General features: G+C 35.4%; 1 protein-coding gene across 1 annotated transcript; it reads left to right on the forward strand.

Moving 5' to 3' along the window:
• Positions 6,253-14,024, forward strand: LOC109825577 (aquaporin SIP1-2-like). The gene is made up of 3 exons (XM_020392433.1): positions 6,253-6,648; positions 10,723-10,995; positions 13,576-14,024. Exons 1-3 carry the CDS (start codon positions 6,355-6,357, stop codon positions 13,723-13,725), a joined length of 717 nt encoding a protein of 238 aa, XP_020248022.1. The 5' UTR covers positions 6,253-6,354; the 3' UTR covers positions 13,726-14,024.

Raw genomic sequence — 14,966 nt, forward strand, 5'->3', positions numbered from 1 at the left:
TCGTGTTCGTTCATTTTCAGACGAACCTCGCGTTCGTGCTTATGTGAGTCTCGTACTCAATACAGTCGAACCTCGCGTTCGAAGTTAAGGGAACTTCGTGTTCATTATGGTTAAGCCTCGGCTTTTCATGGGTCCACTTTGGTATACTTAATTTATTCAATTAAGTTATGGGCCCTAATTAAGCTGTGAGACCCCAATTAAGTTTTTGAATTGATTTAAATTAAAATTTTTTTAATTTAAATCTAATTCGGTTTTTAATCAATTATTTAATTCAAATATTATGACACTAAGGTTTTAAGGTTGTCTCTCACTCCAATTGTTTAATTGAAACAAGAAGTTGCCAAAGTAACCTCTCTTGTGTAGATTGTTCATGAGGAATGTGAGATGTTTGTGTGTATGCTTTCGTGTAAATATTTAATCGGCCCAAAGGAAGGTTAATATTTATTTAGACTGTATACACATCTGCGATGATAAGCGTGTGACAATTATAAGGTTTACATGTGAATAATGAATCGATCCAAAGATAGTTTCATTATTTGACATGAGTTATTGTCAATGTTTGATCATTGCAACAAGGTATCACTTACAAGTTAATATTACTGTCCAAAGACTTGATATTAATGTTGTGCCGGTATCTTGGATGGGGATTGTCATTATTTGAATTTTATTGATTATGGTTATTGATGTGAGCATTTTTGTTTTATTTCAGCTAATGTGCATCTGCTGCAACAATTTCTGCTAACATCAACTCAATTCCCATGCTAAATGGGACAAACTTCAAGGTTTGGAAAGAGAACATATTAATTGTTCTTGGCTGCATGGATCTTGACTATGCATTAAGAACTGAACAACCCCAACCTCTCAATGCGGATAGCACTCCTGATGCAAAGAAGGAGCATGAGAAGTGGGAGCGTTCAAATCGCATGAGTCTTATGATCATTAAGCGCGGCGTTCCGGAAGCCTTCAGGGGCATAGAATCCGAAGGGATTACTAAGGCTAAAGATTTCCTTGCCGAAATTGAGAAGCGTTTTGCGAAAAACGATAAGGTAGAAACAAGCACGCTTTTAGCTCGCTTGATTTCAATGAAGTATAAGGGCAAAGGAAATATCAGGGAGTACATTATGGAAATGTCTCATATTGCTTCAAAGCTTAAGGCACTTAAACTCGATCTTTGTGACGAGTTATTAGTGCATCTGGTTTTGTTGTCTCTTCCTGCACAGTTTAACCAATTTAAGGTCAGTTATAACTGTCAAAAGGAGAAATGGACTCTAAATGAGCTCATTTCATACTGTGTGCAAGAAGAAGACAGGTTGAAGCAAGATAAGACAGAAAGTGCTCATTTGGCCTATGCCTCTAAGGATAAGGGCAAGAAAAGGAAGAATGATAAGGAAGCTGCTAAGGGTCCAGTTGAGAAGAAACAACATAAGGATAATCAGGGTTGTTTCTTCTGTAAGAAGCCTGGACATGTAAAGAAGGACTGTACAAAATATCACGCCTGGCGTGATAATAAGGGTACGTTCCTTGCTTTGGTCTGTTCTGAGGTTAATTTAGCTTCAGTACCTAGAAACACTTGGTGGTTAGACTCTGGTGCTACTACTCACATAAGTGTTTCTATGCAGGGTTGCCTGAGCTACCGAAAGCCAAGTGATGTTGAAAGACACATCTTTGTGGGCGACGGACAATCGGTAGATGTGGAAGCAATTGGGCACTTTAGGTTGTTGTTAGGAACTGGTTATTATTTGGATTTAAAAGATACTTTTGTAGTACCGTCTTTTAGACGGAATTTGGTTTCTGTTTCTGTATTGGACAAATCAGGTTATTCTTGTTCATTTGGAAACAGTCAATTCAGTTTATCTTTTAATTCAAATGTTGTGGGAACCGGTTACTTGAGTATTTATGACAACCTATATTTGCTTGATACAATTGCTTCTTACAATGAATCCTTGCATGTGGAATCACGTGGTACTAAGCGTAAATTAAATAAGGAAAATTCGGCGACATTATGGCATAAGCGCTTAGGTCATATCTCAAAAGGTAGAATTGAGCGTCTTGTGTCTGATGGCATTTTGGATTCCCTTGATTTTTCGGACTTCGACGTATGTGTTGAATGTATCAAGGGAAAACAGACCAAAGTGAAAAGATTAGGTGCCAACAGATCTTCGGATGTCTTAGAATTGATACATACGGATATTTGTGGGCCATTCCCTACGGAATCCTGGAATGGTCAACAATATTTTATATCATTCATAGACGATTACTCACGTTATGGGCACCTATATCTTATTCATGAAAAATCTGAGTCTCTGGACATGTTCAAAGCCTATAAAGCTGAAGTTGAGAATCAACTCAACAGAAGAATTAAAACCGTCAGATCTGATCGTGGTGGTGAGTACTACGGTAGATATGATGGTTCAGGTGAACAACGTCCAGGACCATTTGCTAGATACCTAGAGGAATACGGTATCGTCCCACAGTACACCATGCCGGGTTCACCTAGCATGAATGGTGTAGCTGAAAGACGAAACAGGACTCTTAAGGATATGGTAAGAAGTATGATTGCTCATTCTTCTTTACCAGAGTCACTCTGGGGAGAAGCACTTAAGACAGCAGCTTACATTCTGAATAGAGTACCAAGTAAAGCAGTTGCTAAAACACCTTATGAGCTTTGGACTGGTCGAAAGCCCAGTTTAAAGCATTTACATATTTGGGGATGTCCAGCTGAGGCAAGGCCTTATAGGCCAAATGAAAAGAAATTGGACTCCAAAACAGTTAGCAGCTACTTTATTGGATACTCTGAACGCTCTAGGGGCTTTAAGTTTTATGATCCCACTATAAGGAACATTTTTGAGACGGGAACAGCAACATTCTTTGAGGATGTTGAGTTTGGGGGGAGAAATAAGGTTAGAGACATTAGTTTTGAGGAGGAATTGGCTTCAGATCCAATCCATACAGTTACTTTTGACAATATTCAGGTTCCTATACCTGTTGTTGCTCAAGAAGTAAATCCGGAACCTCAAGATGATAATGTTGAACAACTCCCTGTTCCAGAAGAACAAACTCAACAACCTCAAGAACCAGTGCCATTAAGGAGATCCACGAGAGAAAGGAGAAATGCTATTCCGGATGATTATATTGTATTTCTCCAAGAACATGAGGAAAGTAGTGGAATGTTAGAAGATGATCCAATCAACTTCTCTCAGGCCATGAAAAGTTCTAACTCTCAACAGTGGATTGATGCCATGAATGAAGAGTACAAGTCTATGCAAGACAATAAGGTTTGGGAACTTGTCCCATTACCAGAAGGTGCAAAACCAATTGGTTGTAAATGGATTTTTAAAACCAAGCGGGATGCAAACGGTAATGTGGAGAGGTATAAGGCACGTCTTGTGGCTAAAGGCTATACTCAAAAGGAAGGCATTGATTATACAGAGACTTTCTCTCCGGTTTCATCGAAAGACTCTTTCAGAATAATCATGGCACTTGTTGCTCATTATGATCTTGAGTTACATCAGATGGATGTTAAGACTGCATTTCTCAATGGAGACATTGATGAGATGATCTATATGGTGCAACCAGAAAACTTTGTGTCGGGAGACCCAAAGAATATGGTCTGCAAATTAAGGAAATCCATCTATGGACTCAAGCAAGCTCCTCGTCAATGGTATCATAAGTTTCAACAAATAGTTATCTCGTTCGGTTTTGAGATGAACATTGTTGATGACTGTGTATATCACAAGTTCAGTGGGAGTAAGTATATTTTTCTGGTTCTGTATGTGGATGACATCTTGCTTGCCACTAATGATATAGGCATGTTGCACGAAACCAAGAGATTTCTATCAAAGAATTTTGAGATGAAAGATCTTGGGGACGCCTCTTTTATATTAGGGATCCAGATACATCGAGATCGCTCTCGGGGTATTCTTGGATTATCACAAAAGAGCTATATCGATAAGGTACTTAAAAGGTTTGGCATGCAAGATTGCAGACCAGGTGACACCCCTGTTGCTAAAGGAGACAAGTTTAGTCTCAATCAGTGCCCTAAAGGTAACCTTGAAATTCAGGAAATGCAGAAGATTCCTTATGCTTCGGCTGTAGGAAGTCTAATGTATGCTCAGGTATGTACGCGTCCGGATATTGCGTACATTGTTGGGATGTTAGGCAGATACTTAAGCAACCCTGGTATGGATCATTGGATAGCAGTCAAAAGGGTTATGAGGTATCTTCAGAAAACAAAAGATTACATGCTCACATACAGAAAATCAGAGAAATTAGAGGTCATTGGGTATTCGGACTCTGATTTTGCTGGATGCCAAGATAGCAGGAAGTCTACATCAGGCTACATTTATATGTTAGCAGGAGGAGCTATATCATGGAAAAGTGTCAAACAAACACTAGTAGCTTCCTCCACTATGGCAGCAGAATTTGTAGCTTGCTATGAGGCATCCAATCAGGGAATATGGCTGCGAAATTTTGTCACGGGACTGCGCATTTTGGAAAATGTTGAAAGACCACTAAGGTTATATTGTGACAATAAATCTGCAGTAATGTATTCCAATAACAACAGGAGCTCAACTAAGTCAAAACATATTGACATTAAGTTCCTGGTTGTGAAAGAAAGGGTACAGAGTGGACAGATATCCATAGAGCACATTGGGACAAACTCCATGATAGCTGATCCTCTTACTAATGGATTACCACCTAAGGTCTTTCATGAGCATACTGCTCATATGGGTGTGGTATTATTTGAGGATATTATGTTTTAGTGGGAGTTTGTATTTGCGGTGCTTTATGTTTGTTTGTATTGTCTGATCAGAATAAAGTTTTCAGTTAAGACACTCTGTTACATTATGTTTGGTTTTGACCTCACTAAGGAGGACCAGTTGAAAATAGACATGTACTGATCACATTGCATGTAATTTTCATGCTGCACATCCATGATTGATCTATGTCGTTTGATTGTATTGGTATATGTGACCATTGATGGGTCGAGTCACGATAAATGTGACGAAGGCCGCTTTGATCCTATATTGATATAGTCAATGGACGAGATTGTTCGGAAATACCTTTTCAGTGATAGCAATTTTTGAGCTCATAAGGTTATACACAATTTAAGGAATCATATGGTGCCCAAGTGGGAGATTGTTGGATTTAATCTAATAAATCTATTTGTGGGCACATATGATTAATCAATGTGTATTGCTATCTTTCAGGATAACCCACTAAAGTGATCAATTAAGTTGGGTTAATTTGGTATTTAAATAAGTCATGGGGTTATATGTGCAGATACCAGGTTGTAATTGTGATTTATTGAGGGGCTAAATTACAAAAGTACAACATCTATAAATAAGGGGTTATGGTCCCTAATCTAGGGTTACTACATTCTCTAATTCTCTTCACCCCCATCTAAGAGAGAAATTCGGTTTTAGAGGAAACCCTAAGGTTAGAAGATCCAAAACCCAAAATCAAGATCAAGCAATGGATTCAGGTATAAGTTTCCGTTCTTTTAGATCCTTGTTAATCTCTTTGAATTAATCATGGCTATATGGTTTTAGATCTCAAGTTTATGATGTAGATCTAACAGTAGCACCTTACTATTTGTTATTAGCTAAATGTTGCAATTCACATATATATTAATCAATTTTTATTATGTGCAAGTCACGTGACAATTTTAAGGAAAGTATTCTAATATTTAATCATAATATCCCAACATAATGTACTATTTTAAAAAACTATAAGGTATTTAAATATTAAAAAAGTCCACATAAGTGAAAAGTCATAAGCCATTTAATAACTTAATTTTTATATTAGCTAATCAAACTGTTTAAATTGCTTTTGTGCCTTCAAAATCTTATAAGATGTTTCAAATTAGTCCATCCGTAGGAAATTGAGTCCAATGTGCTAGTTATGACATTGGGTTATGACTATATAATTCATCACCATCAACTAGGTTAAGAGAAGGTATTGAACAACTTTGAATTATGATCCACTGACTATTTAATTTAAATATAAAGAAATAGATAAGGATTATATAAAACTTGACGGTCCAAATGGAGTTCATATCAAACGTAAAAGGAATATTCTCTAAATCAAACACTAACAAACTAGAAGGGTCCGTTTTAAAAAAAATTCTAAGATTTGGGAAACAAAAGTAATTTCATTTTATGTGAGGGGTTAATTAAAAAATATCAAAAGTACAAGTCCAAATATCTAGAAACACAACAAAAAAATCCATAAAATCCCCGATTCTCTCGGTATTCTCACTCCTCTTCCTCCTTACTTATACTCCCTCCCCTGCCCCAAACCCCAAAGAAGAACAAGGGGGGAAAAAAGGAAGAAGAAAAAGCTTAGATATCGATGGAGCAGATCAAGACTGCGATCGGAGACGCCGTCTTAACGTTCATGTGGATGTTCTGCGCCGCCACCATTGCTCCGATAACGGGCGTCATCGCCGAGCATTTCAAGATCCAGAGCGTTCCGGTGGTCCTGGGGATCACCGTCCTCATAATCGCTGCCCTGATCTTGATATTTGAACCGATCTCCGCTGCGATGGGAAACGCGAGCTTTAATGCTGTAAACAACGCCGCCTTCTACGCTGCTGGAGTCGGTGGCGATACTTTGTTCACCATGGCGATAAGATTCCCTGCTCAGGTATCGATGGTCGCTGAATTTGGGTTTGGGGCGGGGGTTTTCTTTGTGTTAAAGTTTGGATTTTTATGGGCTTGGAGTAAGGATATTGTTGGATTGTGAAAATTTGTTAAAATTGTGGGGTTGGTTGGGTCTGGAACTACAAAAAGAAGGATCTGGGTTGCCAAATTCTGATTTATTTGCCCCTGTTCAAAAAAACCAAACTGGAGCTAGGCTATCTATACGCTCGAGGAATTATAAAATGAGCGAGCTGTTAGTATGCTACTTAAAATTCATTATTATAACCTGGCAGTATGGAGTAAGGTTAGGGTGCTGCCATGCGCTAATGGGCCATTAATAGCTGTGCAAATAAGTATCTGTATCTGGAAATATATCCATATCCATTAGGATATAGAGATGGTTTGTGTGTGTGTATAAAAGAGGATTGGGATGTTAAAACTTTTGATTACCTCTGATTTCAAAATTTGATAATTTCCAATAATACCTTGAAACTTATTCAATTAATTATATTTATTACACTATAATTATTCATGCAATAAACATAAGAACTAATATTAAAAACTAAATATATATTATAAATTTTAATCATATTCCTCAAAATTTATTCAATTCATTCTATTTATTACACTATAATTATTCTTGCGATAAACATAAGAACTAATATATATCATAATTTTAATCATGTTAGTCTTATGTTAAATAAGATAAATACTTCACTTTAGATATCATGTATTATACAATAAGTATACAATTTTAATATGATAACTTATATTTATAAATTATGTTGTAATTTAAGATAATTTAATATTTAATTAAAAATCTAACATCTAATCTAATACTACAATACATTAATGTTGTAATTTAAGATAATTTAATATTTAATTAAAAATCTAACATCTAATCTAATACTACAATACATTAATATGTGTGTTTGATATATAAAAAAATTTAATTAAAAATCTAACATCTAATCTAATACTACAATACATTAATATGTGTGTTTGATATATAAAAAAAATTCATGGAGAGGAATTCTGATATAAATGTTACCTCTTAGCTTATATAGTCTAGAAATAGCATATAAAACTATCATCATATAATTACTAACTGTTGCAATATACTTATCATAATATTTGGATACAAGATAATTCTAAGCATACGGAATTCCAAGCAATATGGGAAGTTATTACATTTGCTCTTGACATTGGATATGGAAAGATAATTTTCAAAGAAGATGTGGAGGTGATAATTAGAGATATCCAAAATGGAGGGGAGCAACACTTGATTTTCAAACACTTGTAGATGATATTCAGCGATTTGCACATCACTCGAGGAATGGGATTTTGAGGCAGTTCGTCAAACGAGGAATGTAATGGCTCATGTGTTGGTCCGAAGAGCTAAGAATATTAATGATTTTGTGGTATGGTTCGAAGACTCACCATCGTTTTTACACAATATTCTGCATTTTGATAAGGAGCAGCGTTTATCCACATTTTTTTGTCATACTTCTGGGTTTTTAGTTTAGTTTGGATGTGTCTTAATCTCTCTTTCCATAAAAAAACTATCGCAATATAATAATTAGATCCTACTAATAAATAAATTTATGACATCTGCCTTTTTTAACCTACTAACAGTGCATTTAATATGAATAGTAAGAGATGAACCCATAATGAAAACATTCATGTATTTTCTCACACTGACTAATCAAATTCTCTTAATTAATTATGCATTAATTATTTCATGACTAATCTACATCCATAAACATTCTACTTGGATATTAAGAGTCACATAAAATTATGTTATGTATGGATGCTCAAATGCACAAAAGAAAGAATCAAAAGAAAAAGCTTGGAGGAAATGAGAATTTTGATAATAGAGTCAGCCCTTTGATTATAGTAACTGGAATGCCTCGCAGTCAACAAGATTTCACAAGCGATAATTGAGAGAGAAGATTATATTGCTTTTCTTTTGAGGAAATGAACTAATCTACGATCGAGTTCACCGCCCATTTATGAAAAAAACATTAATCTATTAGTTATACAAGTATGCAAATTCATGGAGAGAAAAACTAATATAAATGTCAATAAATTATCCTCCGAATGTTTAGTCTCATATGCATATTACGTGCTTTTGCACGTAATTTGCATTACGTGCAAAACACGTGTCACATCCTAGTATGTATGTGTGTGTGTGTGTATACTAATATATATATTATATATATATATATATATTATAATAATATATATTATATAGAGACGAAGAGAGAGAAGAGAGACGAGAGAGAGAGAGAGAGAGAGAGACGAGAGAGAGAAATAAGGTATGGCTTGGTAACCTAAGCATAAATTTGTGGCTTGATACAGTGATGTGTCCACTCCCTATTCACTCACTACCAAAATGTGAATTCTATTCCACATTTGAATGAGTGGAGAGGACTTTGATCACTCATTACACAGCACTAACATTTTGTGGGCTGGTACCAACATACTGCATATTTCTTTTATATATATATATATATATATAAGTATATATATATATATAATATATATATATATATATATATTATATTACTATCATATAGTATAAATAATGAAGTATCAGTATGCCTAAGAATCCCGATCATATGGTTTGCAATTGTGTTTGTCCTTAGATTGATGGGTTTGAGGTTAATTTTAACTTCGCCTAGCCCCAGTGGGCCTAAGTGGAATCTAGGGTGCTCGTTTAGGTCTTGAGAGCGCTTAGGGGAGCATGGGCCGCATATGCAGACTAGGTTTTGGTCGTGATTTCCTCCACCCACGTCCTTCAACCTTCTCTGGCCTCCACCGACTAGAAGCACCTCCTCTACCTCCACCGACCTTCAGAAAAACCTCTCTCACCACCACTTAAATAAAAAAAGAAACGTGCTTAGGCCTCAAGAAACGTGCTTAGGCCTCGCCTACTAGTTGACATTGATGTATTGTGTTGGTGTTCGATAGTATTTACTATGTACTCTATTACGCATAGTTAATTATGAATATATGACTGCTATTTATTTCTTGCAATTTTCTGTGAATTTAATGTGTGTGTGTATTATCAATTATTGTAATTAAAAAATAAAAATTTGGAAAATTTCCTATGGTCTCTGCACCTAGTGGGGATGCATTTATTATCAGTTAGTGTAATTAAAAAATAAAAATTAAAACCACCTAGACGCCTAGGTCCTAGCTCGAGTTCGGCACCTAGGCCACTTAGTGCTTTCTATAACCTTGAATTGTGATGATTAAGGTATATAATCTTAGCCTTTTGGATTTAGCAAACATATTAGTAAAATTTTGTTGCATTGTATGAACTATATTTTAAAAATATTCTCTGGTTCTCATATCCGTTTAATATCCTCATGTATATCTGTCTGTAACTTTAGCTAATTTTAACAGATATGGATATGAGTTTTGCTTATCGAGGCATATCCGTATCCGTGATTGATAAATGAATATGCATATGGTAAGTATTGGCATATCGCATTCGAGCCATATCTGAACCATTTGCACCCTTAGCCATCATGCATGATTACATGGCATGATGACAGTCTTGGAAGCAAAAGAAGTGGAAAGATGTGGAAGAAGTGCATATAAACTGCTATGTTCAAATCCGAACTTCTTAATTTTGCAAAATTCATATTCAGAGTCTATCTCAGCAATGGTCCAAGACCTCCAAAATTGGCCATAACCAGAATTGTAAAGGGACGGAAGCCGACCTAGAGACTAAGAGTTGGCAGTTGCTAAGCCTTCATTATGAAAGATTTTCAATATCAAGATTCAAGTGTATGAAGAGTGTTTTGTCAAGGAGAATTCAAAAGTTATGAGCCAAGAACCATATACGACGTTGAAAAGCTAGATTGTGGGATTTACAAGATACTTTATCTGAACTAGAATGCTTCAGTTTCCCATGTTTTTAGAAATCAATTGCCATTCTGTGAACCCATACAAACACAATTCGGTAAAATCAGATAATACCTCGTTGAAATGAGTCATATTTGTAAAAGATTATTGTTTACTCGTGTAGAAGGCATATCACTTATTCTTGTGTAATGTTTATGATTAGGCTGTTGGAGCAGTGGGTGGTGTACTAGCGATCAAAGAGGTGATGCCTCCTCAATACAAGAGCTTGCTTGGAGGGCCTTCGCTGAAGGTGGATTTGCATGTTGGGGCAATGGCTGAAGGAATTTTAACCTTCATTATTACTTTTGCTGTGCTTTGGATAATTATCAAGGGTCCAAGTAATGCTATCCTTAGGAATTTGATGATCGCCTTGGCGACTGTTGCAATGATTTTTTCAGGTGGCGCATATACAGGGCCATCTATGAATCCAATCAATGTAAGCTGTCTCTTTTCATTTACGTTTGATGTTCTTCTGTCATCTTTTTTCTTGATAACTCATTACTGTTAGTCTTTTAACAAAAAGCTGTAATTTCTCCTTTATTCTTCTATTTATCTGAATTTGACAATGGATGGATCATTTAAAATAGAAAATGCATCTGTTCTTTTTTTTGCTCAATATTCTTCCTTTTAAAGCTTTATCTAAGGGGTAATTTTTCAATAAACACCCTCAACTTGTAACTAAAATCATAGAACCTCCTCAACTTTAAGAAATTAATTTATATATATATATATATATTCCTTAAATTTTCATGTGTTTTCCTTTTCTTCACACATGTATTCTCTTCGCTTGCTCAATATTCTGTCTTTTAAAGCTTTATCTAAGGGGTAATTTTTCACTAAACACCCTGAACTTGTAACTAAAATCGTAGAACCTCCTCTAACTTAAGAAATTAATGCTAAACAAAGTTATATATATTTTTCCTTAACACATCCATCCCCTAACTATCAAATGATCTCATGTGAAACGTATATTGTATTTTGTTTATGACTCATACTAATAAGACACAAGTAATCTCATGAACTGATCTCAATTTTTCCGTCAAGATTTTGGCTACAACTCATATACTAATTCCCTTTTATCAGCAGTAGAGAATGTAAAGCAAAATCATGCTTTAACATGACATATTCATTATAGCGTGCGAGGCCATTATATTTATATCCTTTAATTCTTTTGCCGATAAAAGATTTTCTCTGTAGTCCTTCTGCCACTTTTTTTGGTGGGTGGGTGTGGGTGGGTGGGGTGGGTGGGTGGGGGGTGCGTGTTTGGAATCCTTCCCCTCTTACATTCAGATGGCAAATATATTCTGTTCATTTTGGAACATGGAGTTGAAATAATTTCATAATCATAAAACTGTAGTTGCTTTCAGACCTTGCCTTCTTTTTCCTTTAAGGGGTTGCTTGGTTGATAGGAAATAGAGCTACAGCAGCAAATTCTGCAGTCAATTTTTTTCCCGTTGTTTGGTAAGCAATGGAAATTTGACTCACTAGTCAGTTGCAAAAGGTTTGCAATAACTGTTGTACTCTGTATTACGAGGGCAATTCTAATATAGAGACGTAGCCATCTATGTAGCACGGACACGGATCCGACACGGCCATCCGACACGCCGACACGAGGCAAATCCTAAAAAATACATAGGATACGTGTGTTCGACACGTGTATCCGACACGGACACGACACGACACGGCTTCATGTTATGCGTGTCCGTGCTTCATAGGTAGCCATACCCGACACGTGTCGTACCCATACCCATGACTTCTTGGAGACTCCTTAAATATATGCATATATTTATTTGGACCTGTACTCAATTATAAAGTGCATGTTTAATTCGAAACACTCTTCATACACTTCTTGGATTATATCATACACGTCACATTCATTTTTGTAACTTATTGGATAAGGGTTGAGTTTGTTTCGACCTTAAGAATTATGATCCAAAAGGGTGTTTACTTATATAGCTGAGAACTATGATTATATCCTATGAGTTTCAGTCGTGTTTCATATTTTACCTTTACAAATTTGTCATATCCTGTGCCCATACGCTCACCACACCTGTACAAGTGCAACTTAGATTGCAATCAATTTGGCTCCAATAAACACTACAAGTCCTTGCATTAACTAAAAACTAAAAATTAAATATTAGTGTCACATTACTAAGTTACTTTGATTCCAACTACGAAAAATGTGCATCCGATATCCAAGCTAAACAAATTTGATCAGCAAATGGAAATACACTTTGTGCAACAAAATATGCAGATCCAACAACTTTTGTAACCAACTAAACATTGGATTTGAATTTGAAATACATTTCCTAGTTCAATATCTGAACACCCAAATGACAGATTTGAGGTTGCTTTCTTGTAATAAATGTTGCATGCAACATTTTTTTGCATGTAATGTTTGCTGCGTTTACAATTGAAGCATACCAAAATATTGATGGTTACATATTATCTGTCATAATAACATCCATCTGAATGATTGCCCGGAAAAACTAAAACGTGAAACATCAGTCACAATCATATGTTGCCTGTTTCTTATTTCCAACTAAAACAGGAGCTTCAGTATTTCATCTCTAATTTCAATGTTTATTATCTTCATACAATCTAGGGTTCTTTCCTTCTAGAAACTACTTCAATAGAGTAATTATATAGAAACCACCTTTCAATTTCAATTTATACATGAACCACATTTAAAATGGGTTCTTATTGTAATCAACCACCTCCCAGTCAAAATTTCACTATTGATAAGAAATTACCCTTTAAAACTCGCAGTCAAGATAAATGACTCATTTTTTGTGTTTAAATCTTGTTAGGATACAGAATTTCTTGAACTCATTGTTTGTCTTTTAGTTTAAAATTGACAATGGTGTGATTGATTGCAACCAAAAACCCCCACTCTAAAGGTGGTTTATGTATAACTTGAATTTGAAAGATGCATCGTATAATTACCCTATTCTAAGGTGATTTCTAGAAGGGGAAAAAACCCCTACGTGATAATGATTTGTTTTGCGCGTAACAGGCATACGGATGGGCATACATTGATAACCGTCATAATACATGGGAACAATTCTACGTCTACTGGATTCCCTCCTTCATTGGTGCCATTCTTGCTGCTTGGACTTTCAGGTTCATTTTCCTGCGAACTTCAACTAAGATGAAGAAGGCTTGAGGAGTTAGCAGATCACAATGGCCGATCATCTAAATTCAAACGATGATCAGGTTCCCAAATAGCAAACCAAAATAGGCCGGCCTGCGAATTCTTATTTCCTGTAGTTGTATTCTCTTGCTAGTAATAAGTGGATTGCTATGGGGAATGATTATAAACTCGATGGTTTATTTAAAATCTTCTGAAATGTAACGAGTCATGGCCTCCTTAGTTGTCGCAAGTTACGGTGTAGGTGTTTCGATGGTTGAATGTGATTTCAACATTTATTTTTTGAAAGTTTTGTAGTTTCATAGGTTTAACTATTTTATGTGAGGTTTTAGATGCGTTTAGTTGGGGAGTAAATTCATTATGTTCATTTAGTATAAAACTATACTTATGGTGCATGCTATGCCATGCATTATGCGTCTTTGTTTGCTCCACTCATGATTAATGCATGCGTTGAAATGAAAGCACTTGCTGGGAGATGAGAGAGATATATAGAGGAGAGTTAAGCGGAGAAATTAGTGCAAATCAGGAAAGTCTACGTACTACTTTTCTCTTTCTCTCTCTCATCCCCAAGCGAGTGCCCATTGACACTTGAGTGCCAATTGACGCTTATCAGAAAAACTGATGTTATAAAATAGTAACAATGAAATATAAGGATTTTCTTAAAATTGTAATTCATTAGCTTTGTATTATTTTTATGAATTTATTTATTTATTCATTATACGTTTTTCTATTGATTCAGAATTGATTTCAATTTTCGGAAAGTATAAAATAAAGTAATTGTTTAATTATCATCTACATGAAAAATCCGCAAACCATTATTATTTTTTTCCTTTTGAGACTCTTGATATTTGTGTAAAAAACATAGTCTCCATTCTTAGCCATTATTTCATATTCATATTTGTAGTTCAATCTGGACAGTTACAGCTAGTTTTCTATCTAATCCGCACTCATTTCATTTTAGTTAATCCTTTGAAAGCGGGAAAATGTTAAGGGTTTTAGTCATTTATAATCTATCTTTCTCACTATGTGAAGTTTAAGAGTCATTATATATTATATATAATAAGGAAATAACGAATATGATGTGGCGGTTTATTTTGCTAAATGAGCTTTCAATAGATAGTCATATGATCGAAACCCATCTTGCTATTCACATCAAAAGTTGTGGACCTCATCCATCTCTCTCTTAGTAGCTCATTTTGCTAAATGAGCATTCACATCATAACCATTATTTCCATATAATATTCAAAATATATTAG

Source organism: Asparagus officinalis, chromosome 10 (assembly GCF_001876935.1).
Source record: "Asparagus officinalis chromosome 10, Aspof.V1, whole genome shotgun sequence".
NCBI classification, from domain to species: Eukaryota; Viridiplantae; Streptophyta; class Magnoliopsida; order Asparagales; family Asparagaceae; genus Asparagus; species Asparagus officinalis.

What these genes read in the sequence shown, in the direction of transcription:
- LOC109825577 (XM_020392433.1), top strand. Translation starts at nt 6,355, where the DNA reads ATGGAGCAGATCAAGACTGCGATCGGAGACGCCGTCTTAACGTTCATG. An exon ending in CGATAAGATTCCCTGCTCAG is followed by an intron (nt 6,649 to 10,722) that starts GTATCGATGGTC and finishes GTTTATGATTAG; the next exon opens with GCTGTTGGAGCAGTGGGTGG. An exon ending in CATCTATGAATCCAATCAAT is followed by an intron (nt 10,996 to 13,575) that starts GTAAGCTGTCTC and finishes TGCGCGTAACAG; the next exon opens with GCATACGGATGGGCATACAT.